This window comes from Crinia signifera, chromosome 8 (genome assembly GCF_055691185.1).
Source record: "Crinia signifera chromosome 8, ASM5569118v1, whole genome shotgun sequence".
In the NCBI taxonomy this organism is placed as follows: domain Eukaryota; kingdom Metazoa; phylum Chordata; class Amphibia; order Anura; family Myobatrachidae; genus Crinia; species Crinia signifera.
The window spans coordinates 80,395,259-80,423,242 of NC_139224.1; the positions used below are offsets into that span (position 1 = coordinate 80,395,259).

A 27,984-nucleotide genomic window follows, 5' to 3' on the forward strand; every position below is an offset into this window, starting at 1 on the left:
AGAAAGGAATGAAAATTAGTGTGTAGCAGCTAGATGCAGCAGCCACTACTTCTGGGCCATGTGCGTGGCAGTGAATGACCCAGTGAGTGTTATGCCAGTCCAGCAGTCATCGAAGAAAGCAAGTGGCATTTCTGCTGTCCAGGCGGCTGGGGAGATTACAGCCGAGAGCCACCTGAGTGGCTGGCTGGCGAGACTACAGCCGAGAGCCGCCTGAGTGGCTGGCTGGCGTCAGAACCTTCTGTGGAACAGCTGTTAGGAAAGAAAGGTCTATTAAAAACGGAGAAGGCAGCAAATCAAAATGAAGCTGCAGTATGTACTTCAGTGTGCGGTAATCCTATAGGCACCCTATGCTGTAGAATACGGATCACCAATTGTCATTACTAGACAGCATGATAAATTGTGATTGAAGTATCTTTATTTTATTTTTTGTAACATTGGGACATGAGTGAAAAGAAAAGCAAATATATACCAATGAATAAGCTAATTTATGCATTGTTAAAGTTTTCAAATGCAGTTAGCAAGGAAGAAAAAAAATACAAAAAATAAAAGGATGCTTAGTTTAGCCGATATGTAATCAGATCTTTGACTCTTGGAAATTATGCAAGAGTCCCCCAAAATTCACATTTGCGTAATTTAAATGGAGGGTAGAAAGACCAATTTAGCTCCAGGAGGATTTAATGAAAATCTATTGTGCCTAGTTTAAAAATCCAGGCACTTTGGGGATCAGATGAGGCAATGATTATCTCCAGGCAGAATATTTTGAAGTCTTGAGATTTTTTGTTTCTGGAAAAAATGTTTAGCCACCATTGGAAGCGGCTTATTGTTACCCATATCAGTCTTGACATTCCTTATTAAGCCAATATGTTCCAAGGCCCTGTTTTAGTGTTCTGGACATCATTCCAGTGTTTTTTTTGTCAAATTCTTTGTATTGCAATTAAACTTTTTGCGAAAGGTGATTGCTTGGTTGGTTGTATTGGTCATTGACTGAGGTGACACCTGATAAAATGTGTGAGCAAGCTTTGCATGATCCACAAGGGAAAGTACCCATAGTAGATTGTTGTTTGGATGGTCTGGGGCAGAGACTGCTTACCAGTACATCTTTTAAATTATGTGATCTCTTCCAGCTCAGATACCCAGGGGCGGATTGGGATGTTAAACCAGCCTGGGAAATTTATGGAAGCAGCCCTGGGGGTGGGGTCTGCTGAGGGGGTGGAGTCTGTCAAGAGGATGAGGATCCCTACTAATAGAATCTTATTCAGCATTGCATGCAGTTGCAGCCTTCCTTCTATTTTTGGATGCAGTTGCACATGCCACTTTATGCTAATGCTGTTTATTACAAACGTTTGTACTAAAAGCTAAAAAGGTGACTAGTTTAGAGCAACAATAGGCTGAGCTATAAACTCTTATTAAATAAACATTTAATGCTGTTTATTATTTATGCATTATTGAAGCTTTCACAAGCCCTATCCTAGGCACAGATCATACTCTAAAACCAGAGAAAATCAGTTTCTCTGTATGTAACCACTTTCAGCAACTCGCCCATATCACTCAGAGAACACACCCATACTGTGAATAGCCGACTCCCTGTAACCCCAAGGAAAGCAGAACACATAAAAAAAAAAAAAAAAAACACTTTTGTTGGTGCTTGCCCCCACAGAAATAAATAAAAAGCATTGACCCCACAGACCCAAACAGAAAACCACACATTGGTCACAACAGGGAAGAAAAAAAAAAAAAAGACACCAGACACAAAAATTAATACATAAAATAAAAACACATTGGGCTCTACAATAGCTATGGTTAGGGATAGGCTGCAGGGTCTGTATGACTAGGGATAAGCTGTACATATACACACAAGATTCGGCGGCACTCAGAAATAAAGAAATACACAGAACGCCAGATGACGCCAATGTTTCAAAGTTTTTTGAACATTGAAATGTTGGCGTCATCTGACGTTCTGTGTATTTCTTTGGAATCAGTACATCTGTCAGAATGAACTTAGGTCTACAGTCATTAGGTCGACCCCACTAGGTCGACTGGCAGGAAGGTCGACATGGGCTAAGGTCGACATGGGCTAAGGTCGACATGGGCTAAGGTCGCATTTTCATAAAGGTCGACATGAGGAAGGTCGACTGGTCATAAGGTCAACCTGGGTTTTTCACTTTTTTTATCCGAATGTCGACATGGACACAGTTGGCAATCGGACCCTCGCATTGCTTCGGGCACGGTGGCTTGCTTCGCTCGCCACAGCTTTAATAACCTCCTCCACGCCCTAGTGGATGGTAGGGCATGAAATACCGCCTGTCGGCACATGTCGGCTCAAAAAACAGTGAAAAACCCCATGTCGACCTTATGACCAGTCGACCTTCCTCATGTCGACTTTTATGCAAATTCGACCTTAAGTCATGTCGACCATGGCCCATGTCGACCTTCCTGCCAGTCGACCTAGTGGGGTCGTCCTAATGACTGTAGACCTAAGTTCATTCTAATAAATGACCGTTTCCCATTTCTTTATGTCTGAGTGCCGCAGTACACCTGACGACGGGGTGTCTATCACCCCGAAACATTGTAATTATTAAATTTCACCTGCTTGTTAAAATCCTGAAGTGCCGTACGTTTACATCTGCTGAAATTATATATTTCCTAAAATAGCTGTTTTTTAAAATGACCTCACACAGCCACAAATACTGCAATGAAGGCATGTACATTTAGGGCAGTATTCAATGAGGCTGATTCGCCATGTTTTATGGCGATTTTGTGCTATTTTAGTGCTGTACGGCGATTGACTAAAACGGTGAATCACCCTATTCCACAGGTCTTCAACCTGTGGCCCTCCAGATGTTGTGGAACTACATGTCTGAGCATGCCCTGATGTTTTTTGGCATGCATGCAGGAAAAAATGTGGCAATGCATATTGGAACATGTGGTTTCACAACATCTGGAGGGCCACAGGTTGAAGACCCATGCCCTATTCAATGACCAGATGGCGAATACATTTCAAGGTTTTTAACGCCATGATTCACCGAGTAGCAATCGCTATCTTTTTATGGTGAAGTGGAATGTGAACTTTTAAAATAAAGTGTTTTGTTTTTTACATTTGGTGTCAAAAAATCAGGAATTTTATTCTGAGGAGGGGCATGTTATTTTTATTCATGTGCTGTAAGCACATGAATATATATTTAATTAAAAAAAATAATTATATATATATATATATATATATATATTTTAACACAGAGCAGCCAGCAGGGGGCCGGGAGCTGAGCCGCTCATTAGATATTCATATATTCACTGCACCCGATCATTACATATGCACGATCGGGTGTAGTGAATACCCGGTCCCCTGTTGGCTATCCCGGGGGGCACCTCCCCCCCCCCCACAAACGTTCTTGGACAGGCAGGGAGACTTCCATCTCCCTGCCTGCCACCGTCCTCAAGCTCCCTGCGGCATCGCCGCAGGAGTTAAAATTCGCCGGTCTTGTTGAATACTGGAGCCGGCGAGTATCCGGAACGCGGCGGGCAGTGGCGAATGTGCTGCAAATCCTAAACAGGATTCGCTGCACATCGTCAAAATTCTCATTGAATGCTGCCCTTACGGTTGACGTTTCAGGACCCAGCGGTCCTTTTCTCAAGACTGCACATAGGGTAAGTAAGTGTACAAAAAGTCCGGCCACCCCCGATCGGCATTTCCCCATGTGCAAAAAAATATTCCCTTCCCAGTGCAATACGCCCTTTACACATTATGCCACACCAAGATAGGCCAAAATTCACACTAGGACACAGGGAATGTGCCCCAAAGTAATTTCCTGAGACAGGGAATGAGCCAAAATGCACATCCTGACAGAGAATTAGCAGAAATTCATAACCTGAGACAGGGAATGAGGCGAAATGTGCCTATATAGTGCAGAGACCATATAAAAAATAAAACCGTAGTGTTACCTTTTTTTTTTAAAAACTTTTAATAGAAAATATGGGGGCCATAAAACATCCCATTCAGCTGGGATAAAGAGACCAATATTCAAACAGCAGGTTTGAGCGGCTTTTAGCTCAAAGCCGCCCAGTGTGTATGCTGCGCGCACCCGCAACATTGCCGGGAAAGCCGTTCATCTGCTGGTTATACCAGCAGATGAGCGGCTTTGCATAGCGCTCTACTATGCAACGCCCCCTCCATCGGTGCCGGGCAGGGGGAAAGCCGCTGAGTATGCACCGAGCGGCTTTCCCCGCAGCGATGATTGACATCATCACTGGCCATACACGCTGGGCATAGTCGCCCAGTATGTATGGACCTGTAATGATGTTCCGAGGCAGCAACATACTTGCGCATACATTAATGAAGAGACCCCCTTCCACCTCCATATCAATTAAGCATTTATTGCCACCGCTCAGCCTCCCAAGTTCCCACAATGCAGCCTGCCTGTCTCCTTGTAGTGGGCGGCTGGTGTGTGGTGACGTCACCCGTGATGGCCACCTCTGCATTGAACTGCGGGAGGAGCTGCGTCGCCGCCATATTTGGTTTGGGCAGGAGAGGGATGCTGCGTCCGCTAATCAATGTGGTAGTGTGGTCTGTGGCCCGGGCAGGGGGGAGACCGGCCCACCGGGAAATGTCCCGGTTTCCCGCCAGGGCCAATCCGCCCCTGTCGATACCGTTGTGTTGAGTTTATCTGCAAGATCTGTATCCATTAAAAGTATGTGCCAGTGATTCTGTAGGATTTGTTTCACCATTTTACATTCAGTACAGAATGTGCCCACAAATCTAATTGTTGGTGGTTGGTTTTTTTTTTATGGCTGTATATGAGAAAAGGAGTTTTTCCCTGCTGATGTTCTTGCAGTGATCTTGAGCGCTCTTATTGCTATAGCCCAGTGGTAGTCAACTAAATGTCCTCAAGAGCAACAGTTCATGTTTTCCAGACAACCTAGCTGCTGCAAAGGTGCACTCATTACTCACTGACACATTTTAAAAGATCCACAGGTGGAGCTAATTACTTCACTTGAGATTCTGTGAGGAGATCTGGAAAACATTAACTGTTGGTAGCTCTCGGAGGACTGGAGTTGGCTAGCCCCAGCTATAGCCCCTTGCTTTTAAGCATGTTGCAAGCTATTTACATTTCTGTAAAAACAAAACAAAAAAAAAAATCTCTCATGTCCTTCGATTTCTTATTCTTTTTGCTCCTCCTTTTATTGGGCGACCTTGCACCCTGTCTCTCCTCTAAAAAAAAAAAAAAGTCCCAGATTATGTTACACTTGAGGGGGGAAAAAGTAATAATTCCAATGACCTGTGGTATGAATACACAGCTGTGATGTGTATACAGTAGCTGTGGAAGGGGCTGCCGGCAATGTTCCCTCTAATTTTACGAAGGCTGTGTGCGGCAAAAGATTTTGGCTGTGCAACTTTGGAAGGAAATTTAAATTTTTGTGCGTCACATATATATAACTGGAAAATGACACTCAGCATTTGTGTTAACTTAACTTTAAAATTATATTAAACATTCAAAACACAGCACACAATGTAGTTAATGGGCGAAACACACATTAATGGAGTCCACAACTGCAAAAAGGGACCACTGCTGCTTTGTGCGCTCTGTTTTAATGTCTGTGCGCACCAATGTCGAATTGTGTGCGTGCGCACAGCTTAGAGCAGTGATTTTCAACCTTTTTACCTTGCGGCACACTAAATAAGATTTTAAAATTGCCAAGGCACACCATGAGATCCCCACAGGGCAAAACACATTGGTCCCCACAGGAATAAACCAAACCTATTGCCCCCCATATAAAAAACAATCACACTGGTCCCCACAGGTAACATTAATAAAATACATTGGCCCTTTAAATTAAAAGAAGAGACCAGTAAATAACAGTTGAACTGGTGGTGGCTGTAAACTAGTTTGGGCATCTCTAGATCTGGAGGCACACTTGAGAACAGCTCAAGGCACACTAGTGTGCCACGGCACAGTGGTTGAAAAACACTGGCTTAGAGGGAACACTGGCTGCCGGACGGGGTCCCGACAGTCATTAACCCAACGTCGGGTTGCCGACGGCCGTCGGCTATTTTCCCTCGTGGGGGTCCACGACCCCCATAGAGGGAGAATAGAATAGGTGGCGAGCGTAGCTCGCCACCATGCCCGCAGCGTGGCGTACGCAGCGAGCCCGCAAGGGGCTTTGTTGCGCTGGCCACGCTGTCTGAGACCAGGCAGTTGGGATCACCACGTCGGGATAATGACTGTCGGGATTCCGACTGTCTGTGAATCATACCACACCCGTGGAAGGAGAGCACACCTTAAGAAAAGATACTTTGAAACCGTTTTTTTTTGGACTAGAATTGTTTCAATGACTACAATCATTCCATTACAACTGCATAAAGGTGCCCATACACAGTGCGATGATCGCACATGTTATGGGCTGGATCGCATTGCAACACATGCGATTTGCATGTGATGAGAGGCCAGTACAAAAAAAAAGGGATTTTTGTAAGAACTTACCGTTCGAATCCCTTTCTCTGATATGGTCCTGGTGACACAGCTCAACATTGGGATGTAGGAGGGTCCGTAGGAGCCAGGCACCTATCCTAAAGCTTTTGGAGGGTAGGCTCCTCCCTTCTGCATCCCAGACTCCTCAGTTCAATCTTTCAAAGCCACTGGAATACATTAACTCAGTACAAACGCCTGCACATATTATATGCACATTTTTAAAATAACTTTTAACCATATATAACATGAAACATCATGAACCTGGCATACTAACTGAGCGTAAGGGAGGGATCGCTGTGTCACCAGGACCATATCAGAGAAAGGGATTCGAACGGTAAGTTCTTACAAAAATCCCTTTTTCGCTTTCAATGGTCCTGGTGACACAGCTCAACATTGGGACGTTCCAGAGCTGGTCCTTTGGGTGGGTATGCTCAGGTCTGCAGCTCTCATCACTGCTCGCCCGAATGATGCGTCCTCCGACGCAAACTCATGGAACCTATAGAATTTGGCAAAGGTATGAACAGATTACCAAGTGGCAGCCCTGCAAACCTGCTCAGCTGTTGCCCCATGTCGAACCGCCCAAGAGGTGGCGACTGACCTGGTGGTATGCGCATTAATCCTGGTCGGCACAGGCCTACCAACTTTAGTGTATGCAAAAGCAATTACAGAATGCAACCACCTAGCAATGGTCTGCTTAGAAGCAGGCCAACCAATTTTGTGTACATCATACAAAACTAGCAAAGTGTCAGTCTTCCTGACACGCTTTACTCTGTCCACATAAATGCGCAAGGCGCGCACAACATCCAAATTCCTCAATTTGTCCCTTTTCCTTGAACCCTCTGGGGGTTGAAACACAGGCAGAACTATCTCCCTATCATTATGAAATATAAGGAAGGGAGACTTGCAGGACAATGTTCCCAACTCCGATACTCTTTTTGCTGACGCCACCGCCAACAAAAATACCAGTTTCCATGTAAGGAATTTAAGGTCAGCCGACCTTAACGGCTCAAAAGGCGCCTTTTGAAGGCACGCCAGAACCAGAGATAAATCCCATGGCGCTACTGGTTGCTTGTAGGGAGGTCTCAATCAAGAAACCCCCTGTAGGAAGGTCTGTACTTCCGGTTACAATGCTATCCTTTTTTGGAAATAAATTGACAAGGCCGTGATCTGCACTTTGAGTGACTGAAGGCTTAACCCAGAGGAAAAGCCATCCTGCAAAAACTCCAGCAATTTAGCCAATCTAAATCGCGATGTGTGTGACTTCTGCCTTTCACACCACCTAATATAGGTCTTCCAGACCCTATAATAATTTGCAGAAGACACTGACTTTCTAGCTTTAATCATTGTGTTAACCACAGCCTCTGAGAACCTTTTGTTCTTCAAGATGGCAGTTTCAACAGCCAAGCCGTCAAATTTAACCGAGCTGAATCCAGATGGCTGAACGGTCCTTGGTTTAGAAGGTCTGACCTCAGAGGTAGATGCCACGAGTCCACAGACAATCTCTGAAGCCTCGAGTACCAGGACCTCCTTGGCCAATCTGGGGCCACTAAGATCACCGGAATTGTCTGGGCCTGGATCTTTCAAAACTCTTGCCAGCATTGGAACTGGCGGAAAGACATAAAGTAGATTCCCCTCCCAGGGGATGGTCATAGCATCCACTGCTTCTGCCAGAGGATCCCTTGTCCTGGCATAGAACCTGGGCACCTGATGGTTGAACCTTGATGCCATCAGGTCCACATCCAGAGTTCCCCATTTCAGTGTAATCTGAAGAAATACTTGTGGGTTCAGGCTCCATTCTCCTTCCAGCAGCTCCTCATTCTGTTCCGCCCACAAGAAGATCCGGGACACCTCCCACATAGCCAGCTTGCTGCGTGTGCCTCCCTGGTGATTCAGATATGCCACAGCTGTGGCGTTGTCGGTCTGAATCCTTAAAGGGAGCCCCTGTAATCTTTCTCCTGCCAGAGAAATCCCTTCCACACAGCCCTCAGTTCCAGGATGTTGATCGGCAAGGCAGACTTCTCCAAGGTCCATAAGCCCTGCAGACGCAGGTCCAAGACTACTGCCCCCCAGCCCCTGAGACTGGCGTCGGTAGTGACTACCAGCCAGCTCCAGGACTGCAGAGACCGACCCCACTGAAGGGAATCCACCTCCATCCACCATTTCAGGGAAGACCGAGTTTCTGGAGACAACACTATGTGTTCTGACTTCATGGTCTGAGTATTCCCCGACCAGGCTGTCAGAATGTTCCACTGGAACACTCGTGAGTGGAACCTGGTGAACTGTAACATCTCGAAAGACGCCATTATCTTCCCCAGCAGCTTGAGACACCTCCAAACTGATGTGCTCAGACCCGAGGATCTCCTGGACCAAAGCAGCCAGGTCCCTGGCCTTTGCCTCTGGTAGGAATACCCGATGTAGATGGGTATCCAGAACAACTCCCAGAAACTGGAGTCTGTGACGGCACCAACTGAGACTTTTGTAAATTTAAAAGCCAACTGTGAGCCTGCAAAAACCCGATGGCTTCTGCCAAGTGACTCTTTAGCTTTTCTGCTGACTCCGCTTTGAACAGCAGGTCGTCCAAATATGGAATCACAGTGATTCCCCCAAGCTGAAGCACCGCCGCCATTACTGACATTATCTTGTTGAATACCCTTGGAGCTGTAGCCAGACCGAAGGGCAACGCCTGGAATTGCAAATGCAGGTCTCCTATCGCAAACCTCAACAGAGCCTGATGTTCTGGATGGATAGGAACATGAAGGTATGCGTCCTGGACATCCATGGACGCCAAAAATTCTCCCTGATCCAGGCTTAGCAGCACTGACCGTAGAGACTCCATTTTGAAATGGTCTACCCACAAATGGATATTCAATTACTTTAAATTGAGAATCTGTCTGAAAGACCCATCTGGTTTGGGCACCAGAAACAGAGTGGAATAAAAGCCTCTTTTCCTCTCTGCTCTGGGGACCGGGATCACCACACCCTTCTCCAAAAGAGAGCGAGCCGCTCCCAAGAGAGCTGTAAGGAGCCGAGCCTCCTTTGGTAGTGGTGTGGGAATGAATCTTCTGGGAAGAAGACCTTTGAAGGGAATTCTGTAACCCTGGGATATAATGTCTAATACCCAGGAATCCTGGTCTAACAATGCCCATGCGTCCCTGAACTGTGACCACCACCGGGCAAATCCCCTGGTAGTCATGCGGCAGGTTTGTCCTCTCCTTTGGTTTCTTATGAAAGGAACCAAATTTAGACTTTGGGGCCTTGCCCCTGGAGGACTGAAACTTTCCCCTAAAGGACTGTCCTCGAAAGGACGCACCTCCTCTAGGGGAGGGCCGAAAGGACGGCCTAAAAGCAGAAAACCTTGATGTCTGCTTGGCTGCAGGAAGGTACTTTTACCACCCGTGGCCTGCGTAATAACAGTTTTCCTTTAAAAGCCAATGCCTTTAAGGCCTTCTTAGACTCGTTATCCGCCTCCCAAGCTTTAAGCCAGAGCACTCCTGGCATTGACGGACACTGTGGAAACTGGCAGCCATTTTGAGAGCTTCCTCCTCAGCCTCAAGTACATACTCTGCAGCTGCTTTAAGCTTCTCCGCAAGTAACAATACACAAGGATCAGCATGTAAAATAGTGCACAGGTCATTGGCCCACACAATCATGGCCTTAGAGAGCCAGGCTGAAGCAATCAGAGGGCGGAGTGTGTAGCCCACCCCTTTTAAAAATTGCCTTGAGGTTACCCTCCAGCTTTTTATCTATGGGGTCCTTAAAGGCTGCTCCCCCCTGCACTGGTAGCACAGTGGCTTTTGACAAGCGTGCCACAGAAGCATCTACCACTGGAACTTTCTCCCAGAGGTCTGCATGAGCCTCAGGCATGGGATACAGACTTAAAAATCTTTGGCATCTGCAGCCTTTTATCGGGCATTTTCCAAGCCCCTTCCAATAAATGCTGTAAACCTTCATCTGCAGGGAAGGTAACAGCTTCCTTACGCTGCCGTTTAAACACACCTTTTGCAGGAGTTTTATCTTCCACAGACAAATTCAAAGCCTGTTTTACAGCAGTAATCAGATCCTCCACCCCTGCGGCAGAGGAATCCTCAGACTCATCTCCCTGCTCCCAGGGAATGTCTGCATATTCTCCATCCTCTTCAGCAACAAGCAAAGGCACTGAATAAGACCTTTTAGGGGTCCCCACAGAATCAACATCTATTTTGTCTAGTAATTCACTAAACCTGCTAATTCCTTTTGCAGTATCCTGCATGACCTGAAGGAAGCCAGGATCTGCCTGGGTCAGAGGACTGCTGAGATGAGGACATAGATCTCTGAGAATCTACCAAGACATCACTGTCTGTCCAGCAATTGCACTAAAGCATTCACAGACCTGCCCAGGGCACTGGCCCACGCAGGTTCCAATTGCTCTACCCTCTGGGGTTCACAGCAGCGCAAGTAATACACAAGCCCCCCTTGGCCATCTGCTCAGGGACAAATTTCAGTGTACAAACACTGCAAGCGCTCAATGTACTAAGGGCTCCCTCCCCCAAAACTACAGACTGATGCTCAGACATGATGTAAATTAACACAGTCCCAGCACATTCACTGTACAAGCGTTTATACCGAGCCAATGCACCCAGTCACTTATCTGTCTGATGGTTTCAGATGTGGGGAAAGCGATGCCCAGGAAATCCAAACACTCTGCCAGGATCTGTCAGCCAGCTCAGCTGCAAGCGTTCCGAATGGCGCCAAAACAGAGTGAGGGAAGAGACCAAGTCCCTGCTGCTGCGAGGTCCGTGACTTGGCACCAACCACCCCCAGACAGCCGCTCCCATTGCAGGATCTCCTAGTTCCAGTATCTCCCCCTCAGCTGGGGACCACTTGGAACATGCCTGTAACACACTGCTGTCCTCTCATATAGGAGCTCAGTGTGTAAGCTCCGTGTAAAATGGCCGCCGCCATCACGGAGCGCCTGTCCCTCATGATCCCCACCTAGCATGAAGCCGGTTTCAGAGCGCTCCGGAGCCCAGGCAGCTTCTTAAAAGACGCTGTAAGCGCTGCACAGGGAGGCCAGACAGCGTCTCCCCTGTGCACAGTGAGCTGACAGGACGCGCTTCTGTCAGCTCCTGCTGCGCTAGCAGTGTGAGGATTCACTAGAGAGAATCCTCACACTGTGCCTACCTAGCTAGAGTAAAAGTTAATAAAATAATAAAAACCCTAACTAACTCTAATCCTTCGGCTGCTCCGGCAGCCCTTTAGAATAGCACCCACTCCAGTGGGCACCTAACACGAACTGAGGAGTCTGGGATGCAGAAGGGAGGAGCCTACCCTCCAAAAGAAAAGCTTTAGGATAGGTGCCTGGCTCCTACGGACCCTCCTACATCCCAATGTTGAGCTGTGTCACCAGGACCATTGAAAGAGAAAAGAATATGCAGCACATACTTTTTGTACTGTGCGATGAGATGCCTGCGGGAGCGCTCATCGCACAGTGAAAATGCACTGTGTATGGGCACCTTAAGTGTTTGAAGTTCTGTATTTAATGAATTTTACATATCTGTAAAAAAGGTCCCCATACACGCTACAATTGTTAAATGTGATGAGATGCACGCTCCCGTCACACATCTCATTACAAAGCTCAAAAAATATGTGCAGCACATTTTTTGTACTAGAACTCATCTCCTTGCAAAACCTATGCGATGAGATATTGTATAAAATAATTGTACAGCATATGGGCACCTTAAGAAAATTATAATGCAGTTTTTGCCTGAAAGTTACAGGATCATAGGAAAAAAATCTAACAAGATTAGACGTATGCGTAGAAATTATTCCTAATTGATCCGGTTGATTATCACATAACATATTTCCACTTACTGGCTAACACACTACAGGGGAAATTTTATAAGATGTGTATTCTACTTCACATGTGATGTTGCTATGGGCAACCAATCAGATCCTATCTACTATCTTGTAAAAGGTGCTAAATAAAGTAGATTCTGATTGGTTGCCCATAGCAACATCACAAGTGAAGTAGAAAACAAATCTTAGTAAAATTTTCCCCTACAAAGTTAGGTCACCATTACCATTCGGGAAGTAAATCAATTTTACAAAAAGGCATCCAAGCCTAGACAGCGGTCTTATTTATTGGAACACATTTAGGATCGGAGACTGTAGAGGAATTGAGAGTATATGTGCCCCGCTTCTTGTAGAAGGATGCAACTCCAGCCTCTAATGCTTGTCTGTCAAAGTGGAAAGCATAATGTATTATACTGCATCCAGAAAAGGGGGAGTGTAGGTACAAATGACATAAAATAACTTTGACCACAGTGACAATAACAGTCAGAAAAGAGCATGCAGTTTTTTTTCCAGGGCCTAATGCTCCATACACATGGTGCAATTAGGGTTAGGTTTTGATTTTGACTAGTCAGGGAACTTTTTTCTCAACCACATTCAATCCAGATGTGCGGCGAATCAGAACATGTGTTTAAGGCTTAAGTTCCATTTAGTGAAGTTCACACATAAGGCCAACAGGTCACAATAAAGATGTAGATGAATAGAAGTGCATGAGGCATTAATTGTAGTGCAATCACCCAACTCCTCTTGGATCAAACTTCTTCGAGCTTGGGATATACCTTTTCTATTAGCTTCACATAATATTACTATCCCATTTCGCAAGGGCTAAATAAAAAAAAGAGATAAAGTGCTATTTATCCAATATGTATTGGTCTTCTTTCAGTACAAAAACTCTCATCTATTTACAGTTTTTCATATAGTGCACACATATTCTGCAGTGCTTTGCAGAGAATATTTGAACATTCAGTCCCTGCCCCAGTGGAGCTTACAATCTATATTCCCTACCATATGTACACGCAGACATTCTAGGGATACATTTTGTTAGAAGCTAAATGACCGGATGCCGGCGGGGTCCTGACAGTCTGGATCCCGACATCGGGTAATTGCCTGTCAAAACACCGACAGACGGGTTCCCCATGGCCATCGGCTATTTTCCCTTGTAGAGGTCCATGACCCCAATAGAGGGAGAATAGAATAGGTGGCTCGCGTAGCGAGCCACCGTGCCCACAGCATGGCGAGCGCAGCGAGCCCGCATGGGGCTAAGTTGCCCTCACCATGCTGTCTGGGTCCAGCCAGTCGAGATCCCGATAGTCGGACCCCTGTACCACACCCAAATAACCTACCAGGAAACTCATGCAGGTACAGGGTGACTATACAATCTCCGCACAGTTAGGGCCATGGTGGAATTAAACCCAAGACCTCAGTGCTGTGAGACAGTAATGCCAACCATTACACCATCTGTATTTACCACTTACTTGCTTATCAGCAGACTTAATGAAGCCAAATACTTTTTCAAGTTGAGGTCGATTAATGAGGGGTCCCATCCTAGTATCTTCCAAGAGAGGGTCTCCAATTTTAATTTTCTTTACCTTCTTCAATACTTCTTCAGTAAACTTTTCCAAGATGTCTCTTTGAACAAAGACACGAGTGCCATTGCAACACACCTACCGGTAATAAAATTTTTAAAAAAAGTAGGCGGCTTTTCATTATTTATCGCAGCAGACATCTTCATTTTACTTTTGAAAGTACTTCATGCTATAATCTCATTTAAGATTAAGAGCCTTAAAAATGAAATCTCTTAATGGCAAAGACTGCAAGACAGGCAGGTGAACTAAGTGAATTTACTTGATAACTTTTAGTTAAAGAAAAGCTCAACATTGTGATCTGAAAGCGGTGATGGTCTCCCTCCAGTTATTTGGCCTTTATTAGCTAGGAATGTGGATAGCGAGCAGTCCCTGAATGGATAAAACATAGCCTGGATAAAGGCTACTACATTTGTGGAACTACAGGGTAAGGACCATATGTGTTTATTTTTTTTCATAGCCTGGATCTTATAATTGATAGCATTTAGCTCTGAAGCCAGAGATCCAATTAAAAAATAGACTTTAAATGTAGCTGCAAAGAATGTCAAGGTTTGTGTAGGTATAGTGCACACCTACTCCTCAAACACTGGTTGTAGGACTGAGTACACGTGTACAACCTATGTCTGATTACTTTGTCTTTGTTGTCATTCTGCTATCAGTTCGGGCACAGATCATCCTTTTTTATAGAACACCTAGAATTCCCAAGTGGAATCCCAGCCAAGTACTGACCAGGCCCAGCACTTGGGCCTACAATTCTTATAAACTGCGTAGGCAAGCTAATATAATTAAAGGCTACTGTAGATAAAGTATTTGTAATTGTGACAGACAGCATGCTGACACTGATTTGCCATTCCTTTTCTACGCAAGTACAGTCCTAACATTATTACTTAATGTTGACAAGCCTTCCTTGCCCTGCAAGAAATCACAGAACAGTTAAGCCATTTTAAGGAATACATTGTCGACCACACACACGGTCTCACAGAAAGCAAATAGGTTAGACATACCTGCTTGAAAGAATCATGAAAAAAACATTACATAATGGCAGTCTTACCTGCCCCTGTGTGAGGAAGTTTGCCATCATGGCCCCATTCACAGCATTATTGAGGTCACTGTCTGAAAAGATAATGAGTGGGGACTTCCCTCCCAGCTCCAAGGTAACTGGTTTTATGCCTTTTGAAGCCATCTCCATGATCTGCAATAGATAGTCAGCTTAATGACTTTGAACCTTTAAAGACACTTTTGGTTTTGAAATGTGTTGGTGTAATTATATATTGGCTATAATTGGAGCTACCACAACTACTACATAGGACCTACTGGCGAGCACAACCCGGGTTTGTGTGGAATAAATCTCTCCCAGTGTTAAAACCGATATTTATATAACCAGAAGGTCAATAAGTGAAATGCGCAGTTTACGTACTCTTTCCGTAACCTGCATACCCTTTATCCCTAGCTACGTGCGAACAAAGTGTAGTGGACCTTTTCCGTGTGTGGTACACGCTGGATCAGTGCCAGTAATAGAATATCCCTTCGCAGTACTTAATCCCTTAACTGCGAATACCTTTTAAGGACAATGTCCGTAATAAACCTTATCGCTAGATGCGAATAATAGACGAGACCAGGATATAACTCAAAGTGAGGAGATAGATTCTCTAAAATAGTGTATTTTAGTCCCTAGCGGACAGCAGGGGGTTACAGAAAGAGAGAACAGTATAACACGTGATACAGTTAAATCAACAATACTAAGTACACTTTAAACTAACAGGGGAACAGAAACAGATACAGAATATAATAAGTCACATTTACACGTACCGTAAAGAGAAGATCGCAGCGCAATCCGGTCGGAGCTCGCTACGTTCAAACTGAACTTAGCCCGGTCAAGATGTAGGGAGAGATGCAGTGCCAAAGAGACTGAGCCAGTTCAGCGATAGCTATTTTATAGGGTCCTAGAAGGGGGGGGGGTCAAAGGCCCTTACGATTGGTCAAGGGTTCAAATGTCCAGTCTTCAGTGATTGGGGCAAGGTATTGCACCTGGTTTGGATTGGTGCAGGGTGGAGGGTACTTTGGTGTCCTTTGTTTGTTAGCATCGTCGTCAGGGTCGTAAATCAGCAACAAGAACTTGTTACAACTTGATTCCTTTGTCTTACACAGGACACATGGCAAAAGTACATATAATAAGTATTTGGTCCGTAATTATCAAACCATAGGACTTACGAATATTTGGCTGCGACCGGAATGCTGCACACGGGATACAGAACATAAAGATACCAAACATGTACAGAAACAATCGTGTATTGCTGATTAACCTATGTGTGGTGCACTAAACCTTTAATAAACTATATTTTATTTAGTGTAAGTTTGTATTATGAATTTATAGTTACATAGTAGGTAAGGCTGAAAAAGACTTGCGTCCATCTAGTTCAACCTGGTATAGATATCCAGTGCTGATTTGGTAGGTTCTGGTATTTTACAGACAAATTATATTTCTTATTTGTACCCATGGATGTTTTTCTCCAGTAAATGTTTGTCCAACTTTGCTTTGAACGCATTTAATGAGCCAGCCGTTACCACCTCTCTGGGAAGAGAGTTCCAGAGTTTGACTGTTCTGACCGTAAAAAGAAATTTTTTCTACTAGCTGAATGAAATCTTTTTTCTTCTAATCTATACTCATGCCCTCGCGTCCTAGATTCCTTTCTAGTAGAAAAGAGGGTGCGTGACAGTTCCTTATATTGGCCCTTGATATACTTGTACATGTTGAGCATGTCTCCCCTTAAACGTCTCTTTTCTAATGTAAATCGTCCCAAATTGCTTAATCTCTCCCCGTAGCTTAAATTCTCCATTCCCCTAATAAGCTTTGTTGCTAGCCTTTGGACTTTTTCTAATTCTATGATGTCCTTTTTATAGTGTGGGGCCCAGAACTGTACTCCGTACTCTAGGTGAGGTCTCACCAATGCTTTATATAGTGGCATTATTACCCTCGAGTCCCTAGTTTCCATTCCCCTCTTAATACATGCCAGAATTTTGTTGGCCTTTTTTGTAGCTACATTACAATGGGCACTACATCCTAGTTTGCTGTCTATTTGGACTCCTAGATCCTTTTCAAGTATGGAATTACCCAGTTCCTCTCCGCTAAGGTTGTAACTTGCACACTGGTTGTGTCTCCCAAGGTGCATAACCTTACATTTATCTACATTGAACCTCATCTTCCATTTTTTTGCCCACTCTAGAATTGCAAGATCATTTTGAAGCATGATGACATCTTCTGATGATTTGATGACTTTGCTAAGTTTTGTATCGTCCGCAAAGATGGATACATTGCTGAGTAACCCTATCCCAATATCGTTAATAACAATGTTAAACAAAATGGGCCCCAAAACCGAACCCTGGGGCACTCCACTTAGTACCGGTATCATATCTGATACGGCACCATTCACAACCACTCTTTGTTCTCTATTACATAGCCAATTCCCTACCCATCTGCAGATATTTTCACCCAATCCTAGCTTCTCCATTTTATTAATCAATCTCTTGTGTGGGACAGTATCAAATGCTTTAGCGAAATCTAGGAAAATCACATCTACAGCATTTCCATTATTGAGGTTTTTGCTAACCTCTTCATAGAACCCTAGTAGATTAGTTTGGCATGAACGATTTTTCACGAACCCATGTTGGTTAGCACTGAGTAGACGGTGATGATCTAAATATTTCTGGATACCGTCCCTTAAAAATCCTTCAAATAGTTTACCCACAATGGATGTTAAACTAACGGGTCTGTAATTAGCGGGATCTTCCTTTTTTGAATATTGGCACTACCTCTGCTATTCTCCAATCTTTTGGTACTATACCTGACGATAGTGACTTGCTAAAGATATAATGTAGGGGGGGTAGCTAGTTCATCCCTTAATTCCATTAATACCCTCGGATGAATCCGATCTGGCCCTGGTGATTTATTTGTTTTGAGTTTGCTTAGCCTCAGTATTATTTCCGTCGGCGTGAAATCCACAATGAGATCTGGCTTATTTGTCCCGGTTGTGGTAAATGTTCGTTCCACAGTCTGCTCTCCCTTAGTAAATACTGATGACAAGAACTCATTTAACAGTTTTGCTTTTCCCTTGTCCTCAGTAACACTTTTTTCCACTAGTATCAGTAAGTGGGCCTATGTTTTAACCCCTTCATGACAGAGCCAGTTTTTGCCTTCCTGACAGAGCCCTTTTTTTCAAATCTGGCATGTATCACTTAAGTGGGGATAACTTTTTTTTGCTTTTACTTATCCCAGTGATTTTGAGATTGTTTTCTCGTGACACATTGTACTTCAAGTTAGTGGTAAATTTTCGTCGATACAGTCTGTTTTTTTGTGAAAAATACCAAAATGTCGTAAAAAAATGGAAAATTTTGCGATTTGCAAAATGTTAAATTTTCTGCTTGTGAGACAAATAATCTTACCACTCAAAATAGTGAATAACTAACATAGACCATATGTCTACTTTATGTTGCCATCATTATTTCAACCTCATTTTCATTTTTTTGGACACTAGGAGGCTTAAAATATGAATAGCAAATTCTCAAATTTTCAAGAAAATTTCAAACTCTGATTTTTTTAGGGACCAGGTCAGTTATGATGTGACTTCTGAGTGACTTGTATGTGAGACACCCCCATAAATGATGCCATTTCAAAAACTGCACCCCTCACAGTATTCAAAACAGCATTTTGGAAGTTTGTTAACCCTTTAGGTGTTTCACAGGAATTAAAAGAAAGTGTAGGTGAAATTTCAAAATTTCATTTTTTTTGCAGATTTGCAATTTTAATACATTTTTCTAAGGAACACAGTAGATTTTACTAGAGAAATGTGACTAAAAATTGATTCCCCCAATTCTTTGGTTTTCATAAATATCCTATATGTGGCCCTAGTGTGCACGGTGACCAAACCACAGGCTTCATAATAGAAGGAGCACCTACTTGATTTTGGAGCCTCCTTTTTATGAGATTATTTTTTAGGTACCATGTAGGTTTCTAGGCACCATAAGATGCTAAAAGTTAGGTACCCCCCCACAAGTGACCCCATTTTGCAAACTACACCCTTCAGGGAATTCATCTAGGGGTATAGTGTACATTTCAAACCCCCAGGGGTTTCACCAATTGTGGTACAACTGGGCAGTGAAAATGAAAAAAAATTAATTTTTCATTTTCACAGCTCAGTTGTATCAAAATTGGTGAAACCCCGGGGGGTTTGAAATGTACACTATACCCCTTGATGAATTCCCTGAAGGGTGTAGTTTGCAAAATGGGGTCACTTGTGGGGGGGTTCCACTGTATGGGTGCTTCAGGGGTCATTCAACCAGAATCTGTGCTGCAAAATCCAAAAATCACTCCTTCCCTTCTGAGTCCTGCCATGCACCCAACTGGTATTTTTTGGTCACACATGAGGCATTGCCGTACTCGGGAGAAATTGGGGCACAGATTTTGGGGTGCTTTGTCTCCTTCATTCCTTGTGAAAATGAAAAATTTTGAGCCAGATCTGCATTTTTGTGTAAAAAAATGTAATTTTTTACAGAAAAATGCAGTTCTGGCTCAATTTTTTATTTTCACAAGGAATGAAGGAGACAAAGCACCCCAAAATCTGTGCCCCAATTTCTCCCGAGTACGGCAATGCCTCACGTGTGACCAAAAAATACCAGTTGGGTGCATGGCAGGACTCAGAAGGGAAGGAGTGATTTTTGGTGGTGGAATGAATGGTGGGTGCTATGTCGCATTAGCAAGACCCCCGAAGCACCAATACAGTGGAACCCCCCCACAAGTGACCCCATTTTAGTCACCAGCTTTGGGAGGGGGGCTGGCGATCGGTGCGGTATATATATACACACATATATACACACACACACACACTTTCAGTGCATATATTTATTTTTTTTACTTTTTCTGCAGCTTAATGCTGCTGCTGCGGGGGGGAGGGGGGAGGAGGTCAGCGCTGCGTGCGCTTCAGACGCTCCGGGGGAGCCGGGGGAGCTGCTGCTGCTGCCGGGTGAGTGCCCGGCGGGTTGGAGGGGGGGCTGCACATCGGAGGTGATCGGTGCTGTACTTGACAGCACCGATCACCACCGATCCCTGTGTTACCGAGCGGCTTAGCCGCCGGTAACACAGGAAACGCTGTGAATGGCTGTTCAGATTTGAACTGCCAATCACAGCGATCGCCGACCGGGGGGGGCACCCCTGCCCCCCCTGGGCGGCGAGGGGGGGATGTCTGCTGTCAGGGACAGCAGACATCACCTAACTGTCACTGCGTCTCTAGACGCAGTGACAGTTAGAAGTCATGACGTATATATACGTCATGTGTCGGGAAGTACTTCCCGACCATGACGTATATATACGTCAAATGTCGTGAAGGGGTTAATTAAACATTGACTATTTATGTATTTAAAAAACTTCTTTAGGTTGGTTTTGCTTTCAGTGGCTATGCACTCTTCATATAATATTTTAGCTGCTTTGATTACCCCTTTACAAGTTTTGTTTGATTCTTTGAATTTAAAGGCTCCGGTTTTATTGATGATAGCTGACCTTACTTTGTCCAACCATGGTGGCTTTTTTTTGTTGAATTTACCTTTAGTTACTTTAGGAATGTATTCAATAGTTAGTGAATCAAGCACCTTTTTTTTTAGAGTATCCCACATTTCCTCTGCATTTTTTCCCTCCATAACCGTTTCCCACCCAATTCCTGTTAGGGCTTCCCTGAATAATTCAAAGTTCGCTTTTCTGAAGTTTAGTATTTTTGCAGATCCTTTTTGATGTAATTTACTGAAGTTGATTTCCAGTGAAACCATATTGTGATCACTGTTCCCTAATTGTTCAATTACTTTTGTGTTTGAAACTAAGTCTGTGTTATTTGTTAAAACTAAGTCCAAGAGTGCCTCATCACGAGTTGGAGTTTCCACCGTTTGTGTAATAAACTGGTCTTTAAGTAAGCTTAAGAACCCATTGCTTCTTGCTGATTTACCGGTTTCGTTTTCCCAATCAATGTCGGGTAAATTAAAATCCCCCATAATTAATACCTGACCCTGATTTGATGCTTGTTTGATTTGGTTTAAAAGAAGAGACTCTTCCCTTTCATTTATATTTGGTGGTCTATAGCATACCCCTATTATAAATTTGTTTTTTGTTTTTTTATTATTGTCGGTTATCTCTGCCCACACTGTCTCAGAGTTGTCTTCTTCCAGGTCTGTGCTCATATTTTTCTCACATGATGTTAAGTTATTATTTACATATAGGCACACACCCCCGCCCCTTCTATTTTCCCTGTCTTTCCTGTAGAGTGTATATCCCTCCATGTTTAATGCCCAGTCATGCGACTCATTACACCATGTTTCTGTAATACCAATGATGTCGTAGTCGTCCCTACTGATCACCGTTTCTAGCTCCCCGATTTTACTCACTAAGCTTCTTGCATTAGCCAGTAAGCATTTTAATTTATGTTTATTTTTAGATATGGCTCTAATATTGTGATTAGTTTCACCCCAGGACCCATTTGAATTCTTTACTAGCTTCCTCTTTCCCCTTCAATAGACTCTCTACAGGCCTCCCCACCATGCACACTGCCTGCCCTCTTTATAGTTCTGGGAATTCTTCCTCTGTCCTTCCCTCCTTCCCGTATACTAAGATCATCTGTACCTAAGAACTGTAATGGGGTAACGTGACTGTTACAACATAACATTTTATTACATGACATTCCTGATGCACCCTGAGAGTTACCCCCGATTATACCCTTGTTATGTCCCAGGACTTTGTCTATGTCCCAGGACTTATGTGTATTAGTATGGCTGCGCTTATGGTCCACTTTGCTACACAGACTCGGGTATAATACTTTATTTGCGCAACTCTGCGAAACCAAGATGGTGGCCATACTATCCTAAAATTTTGTGTGTGCAACTCGACTTTAACACCCAGTAAGGTCTCCTATTGTAAAAATTCCATCTGGTTCTTGTTCCATAGCCATTTGTATTTCTCTGTATATTTTATACTTATTATTAAATTAATTTTTTACCACTGGAGCCTATTTTTATCATTACGGTTCATAGAAAACCAAAGATACCTTGATGTGAGGATCCCCCATATGTGAAAGTAGGCCTTCATGTGAGCAGCCTAAATGCACTTGTCTTCTAGAAAAGATACCTTTATATGTGTTACCAACACCCCGGTGAAACCATAGAGGTGAGAAAACACGGACCCATATACTATATGGGACCCCACCCTACCCTTTATGGACAATTATTGAACTTTTTAAAACTGATGTTACGACCTACTACCCTAGAAGGTCCTTTTCTGTATTTTTTTTCATGGCATGTTCGAGAAAAAAAAAAAAAAAAAAAAGTTGCCTGCCAATATCAAACACAGATAGTCAGCTTAAGTTTGTAAGTTCCGTACATGCAAGACTTGGGGATAGATGAAGCAAGGGGAAAGAAAATGCAGTTTTCAGAGGTTTGGCCACAGCTCCCATATGCACCAAGCCCGCAATACGTTCCAGGGCTTTGATGCAGTGGGCAATGCGATTTAAAATTAGCATTGCCCACAGAAGCTTCTATCATAGTTTTTTGCTATGAGGGATCCAACCGGATTCCTCCAGCATCCCCAGTGGCACTCGAACGCAAAGATAGGACTTCCTCTTACCGCACGTCCTATGCATACAGCGTTAGTCAACGTTGGTATGCAAGCAGAGACTGGCAGCAAGCATTGCAAGATTCTTCCTGCATCTCGCCCATAGTCAACATCCTGCAGAAGCGCGCATTGTCAGCGATCATGTACACGCGACAATATGCATGATATCTATATTATTGTCTCATGTGTATGCACCTTTATACTAAGCTATTTAATATGCGAAGCACAGGCATAGACCCCATACAGACAACCAAAGAGGCAGATGTCTGAAGCAGTGATGAGGGAGAAGTGAGCCAGTGGAGATGTTGCACATGGCAAGCAATCAGCTGCTATGTATAATTTTATAACATGCAAATTATAGAGGTTACTTAAGTGCTGATTGCAATGTTCAACTTCCCTTAACACAGCTTCATACATCTGCCCCTAAGTTCCAGCCAACCAGCTCCTATTATTTTTATTATATATATTTTTTTAAACACAGCCTGTGACATGGTAGTTCGTATATCAAAGCCTTGGATAACGTTCCAAGCAATGAGAGCCTATTAGCAGCAATAATTTACTGCTGTAAAATTGGATAGATTGTACCTATGAGGTCTATTTAGTGGGTTAGGGCTGGTTTGTCACAGTGTGTAGTACATGTTGAACTACAAGTTGCCTTACCTTTGAGCCAGTAGGGACACTGCCTGTAAAAGATATTTTGGCCACATCTGGGTGCTTGCAGAGGAATTCCCCAGTGGCAGCTCCCCCCTGCACCACATTGAAGAGACCTGCTGGGCCTCCTGCCTCCTTTAAGATCTCAGCCAGAAAAACTACCGTAATAGGAGTGAAGGGTGAGGGCTTGTAAACCATGGCATTTCCTGTAGAAACAGGAATGCAATGTCAGTCAGTGATAACTAAGCTTCTGGTACACCTGAAAAATTATTATATTACTGTCTCCTCTAGGTCATCGAATCAGAATTATATAAACATGGTCTTCTGAAACCCAGTAAGCTTAGACAATCCATTTGATATGAATAAAAGATGGGTGCGCCAATACAACGGTTAAATGTAATTCATTGTCATCTTTTATTAAAGCATTTTTACCAATCTTAAAAATCGAGAAAAAAAAAAAAAAAAAAAAAAAAAACACCCCTACACCCCACAATCCAATCCTTGGAGAGGTTTGGAACATGTGTTGGAGCTACTGCCAACATTGGTGAATGGAGTGTTCTGCCTCCAAGATGCTCCTATGTGGATCAACTGCAGCTTTAACAGATGTACAGGTGGTGGCAATCTTGGTGTAGTGCCACAATGGAACACTGATGCATTAAACTGAGGGGGCTATTCAGGTTGGCTTACAAAGTATATTTGGTTTGCTAATGGACAAAATAATGTGCACTGCAGGTGGGGCAGATGAAACATGTGCAGAGAGTTACATTTGGGAGAGTTATTTTGTTTGTGCAGTGTAAATACTGGCTGCTTTATTTTGAGACTGCAATCTAGATATCAATTTGAAGTACACACCCCACCCAAATGTTACATCTGCCCCACCTGCAGTGCACATAATTTTGTCCATTACCAAACCAAATGTGCTTTGCGTGCACCCTCTTAGTTCACTGACTAGGAGTATCCAGCTAGATCCTGCAGTTACCAGACACTGCATTACCACACTTCTGCAAACATGATTAGTTGCTCCTGTAGGCACCTATTAATCTAGAATACCCGAAACATGTTCAAAAATGGTTGCACCTCAAAAAAATTAGACACATGGTCAAGCATAGTTGGGCTGTCCACTGACTAAATTATCCACTGGTGTCACCATTGCATTCTGCATACCACCACCAATAGCATACAAATAACAGTCTATGAATAGGATCTACATCATAACCTGCATTTTTCTTTTTGCAATTTTTAAAATAAAAAATATTTCATAGAATGGGTAATTGGGTAGACCACTGAAGAGCGACCCATGCAATAGGTAGACAGTCAAATGGTCAGTCACCTTCAAAGTGTACTGCATCGCTTCTCATGGCTTACTGCACTCAGCGCACTATTTTATTCTCCCACCATGCCGTAGTGGATGGTAGGGCCAAAAAAAAAAAAAGTGAAAAACTTGTGTCGACCGACTTCATGTGTCTACCCAATAACCATATCCCTTTAGAACAGAAAAAAATTGTATTTGTTGTGAACATACCACATGCTAGAGCAGGGCCACACTTCCAGCAAGCAATCTGAAAAGGGTAATTCCAGGCTCCAATTCCTGCACACACTCCAAGAGGTTCCCTCCTTGTGTAAGCAAATGATCCTCCTGGGAGCTGGACATGCTGACCTATATGGGAGGGAGAGAAAGTAATGACTACTACTAATCTAAAGTTTGCATTGCAGAGTAGTTTTCATAGTAAAGTGGTTGGAAATTAGTAACTTCATAAGGGCTGTTTTTAGCAGATCATAATCATGTCCATAGAAAGGAGTAATGGTTGGCATAAGAGGGCGAGATGTACTAAAGGGAAAATGCGGTAAAACCCCCGTGTTACCGCATTTTCCTATGTACTAAAACCCGTTCGCAGCGATATCGCAGGGCAGGGTATCGCCACCTTTGGGTGGCGATACCCTATGGGCTTCTTTTCGCCGCAACACCGCCGCCTCGCCGACCCCCCCTTTCCCCCCTCCCTTGGGCTTACCTTCTTGCAGGTCCTCCTGGACCCCGGAAGGTAAGCCCTTCCTCTCCCTAGCAACGCAGCCGGACGTCCTTCCGGCTGCAGGGGGGGGGGGGGGGGGGGGAGGAGGAAGCGCCAGGGACAGCTTGCTTAGCTGTCCCCGGCGTGAAAGCAGCAGAAGCCGGCTGGGAGGTGACGGAGACCCCCCGCAGACCACAGTACAGGTATCGCGGGGGGCCTCCGTCACTGCATCGCGATGCCAGCCGCATATGTTAGTACATATGCGGCGGCATCGTGGCGGGGGGGGGCGCGAAGGGCGGCGATGTATTTTAATACATCCCGCCCAAGGTCCGTTAAACGGACCATGTATGGGCGGCTTAAAAGTAATCTTTGAGGAAGCACTCCATAACATAAAAACAGAGCTCTATGAATGAATTGGAGTACTCCTTAAAATGGAAAAAAGGAAAGCTGCACGATTGGTAACCAAGCTTTTTCTAGCGATGATGGGATGGGGACGCAAGTCTGGTAGTGAATACACCAATTAGATACTAAGTTATCATGTCATGTTCTACAGTGAGTGCACAATGGATGTGTAACCCTCACCAGCCATACTCCCAGCAAGGCCAGCATAATACTCCAAAGTCTGCCATGAAATCTCAATGTCCACTCTAGCCTCGAAGATAGATTTCCCATTGTTAATAGTTTCCATGGTAGCAAGTTCTTCACTTCGTTCCTGTAACAGAATATGTAACCATTACCAAGGGGTTTCACCCATCCATAACAAAGGCAGTTTCCAAAGGTTTGTATTGCAACAACTTTAGCAAGAAGTCCAATTAGAAAATAAAGTAAATGCCCTCTCCCAGTATGAACAAGAAAACAGGATTAATACAACTTTAAGAGACTGCTCATGGTATATTTGGTTCTACATTAGAGCATGCCTGATTTGCATGATCATATCTGAAGAAACAATGTCTCCTTGGCACTAGGACAGTGTTTTTTTTTTTTGTCTCTCTCCTCCTCCTCCTCCTCCTCCCCCCCCCCACAATAGTGTGCCACCAGGGAGAGGTCTACACCAGTTTAACTGCTAATCACTGGTCTCTTCCTGCTCCAGGCCTGACTATCATACATGACCAAACTTTCTGATGTCATTGGGTCCAGATCTGGCTGCTGGTCCCTCCTCTTTCTGCTAATCATTAGTTGGTGGCAGCTGTTGTGGCTACCCATCACATTGATGGTGAGAGCATCAGTTCTGGTTCGAGGGCCTGTTGCTTAAGAAGCTGCATAGGACATGAATCAGATTTAGAGAAGACGAGTCACAGATCTAGGTGAGGAACTGTTCAGGTATCCTCCTGTTATACATAATGACAGGCTATGACTCCCATGTTGTTCACATGAGGGCATTTTTGCTCTACCCCCTGGGGCCCAGTTGGCATAAGGTTCATCTGGGTTCTGTAAACAGAGGAGCCTGGCACAGATTATACTGTTCATCTGGGGCTCAATGTCCTTTCATATTGTGTTCTACGGGGGACTAATGCAATAGTCCGATGTGTTTTCCCTGGGGGAGGGGGGGGGGGGGGGCGGGGCGATCGGATGTGCGCCTTAGCAATTTTAAAATCTTGTTGTTAGGTACCACGATTTTATAGAGTGCAGTGAATTTGAACCGAAGGGGACCCTATTTACACCAGTTAGACAGGGTAACAAGACAATTTTAGGAGCATAGCACTTGCACATAAATACAAGAAACCAAGCATATTTTACAGAAAATTGTGCCAATTGCAGAATTTCATTTTGGTAGAATCTTCATTAGGTAGAAAACTATAATAAAGACTAATATGCCGCCATCTATAAACGGAGTTATTGAAAGGATAAAGTAGGTAAGAGCATTTTCTGTTCTTTCCTTTTTATTATTATAGCAATTACATGGTTGATGATTTTCTACCAGTTCTATGTTCATGATTGAATGCCACGGGACAGCTAACTCCCACCAGTTCAAGGTCCAAAAAAAAAAAAAAAAAAACTTGTACTTTACAAACTGCATTTGGAAGTTAAGGAAGTCATTAGTGTATTTAACGACCAACTTGCCTACTTTAACCCATTTCCCTCGAAACCTGGGGGCACCTTAAGGGTGACCTAGAATTGAAGGACCTGTGCTTGGCAATAAGTGCCCTAGTGTCAACATATTGTAGTCAAACCTTATTACACTCTGTATCAACATGAAGTATTGCATAAGGAGCAGTAACAAGGGTTAATTCAAAGTTCGATTTTACAGCTGGAAGATAAGCATTCGAGAGCAATAAAGTAAAGGATTGGGTATGTTTTGCCAATATTTATTGGCTCATGCACAGCCTTACAAAAATATGTAACTTTTTAAAAGTTATAGGATTATATAGTGTAATTTATAATCTACGCAAGAATGATATTGTATATAGTCATCACTTGTAAAGAAGATTTCATATAAGCAACTGGTTTACTCCCCTACAGGATGTTCCCACATACCTGAAGTAGTGTTCCCGCTAGGCTGTTTTAGCGGGGCGCTGCGCCCTGCCCAATTTTTAAAGGGCAAAATGTGCTCTGCCCCTCTAGCAGCGCCCCGCTAAAACAGCCTGCTGCCTGTCCCGCCGGAGTGCACCGGTGAAGCCCAGCGCCGCCGTAGATTGCGGTGCACAGCGCTTTCCCGGCAGCTCAGGGACGTAGTCATGGCTGGGCACACCCCCTTCAGTGATGCGTCGGCCCGGGCACACCCCCATTTGTGACACGGCAGCCCGCCCCTCCAGCGCCCTGCCCCATTTGGTTCCTAGAAGGAACACTGCTGAAGCCACCTTGTGCAATAAACA

The 27,984-nt window shown here is 44.0% G+C and overlaps 1 protein-coding gene across 1 annotated transcript in view; it reads right to left on the bottom strand.

Moving 5' to 3' along the window:
- ALDH9A1 (aldehyde dehydrogenase 9 family member A1) overlaps positions 1-27,984 on the bottom strand; it is a 49,785-nt gene that overhangs the window by 6,196 nt on the left and 15,605 nt on the right. Inside the window, exons 4-8 of the mRNA XM_083156718.1 lie at positions 25,754-25,883; positions 24,688-24,822; positions 23,175-23,371; positions 14,925-15,065; positions 13,766-13,954 (exon numbers count right to left, since the gene is read on the bottom strand). Of these exons, the coding sequence (XP_083012844.1) occupies positions 13,766-13,954; positions 14,925-15,065; positions 23,175-23,371; positions 24,688-24,822; positions 25,754-25,883 (792 nt within the window). The remainder of the gene's footprint in view (positions 1-13,765; positions 13,955-14,924; positions 15,066-23,174; positions 23,372-24,687; positions 24,823-25,753; positions 25,884-27,984) is intronic.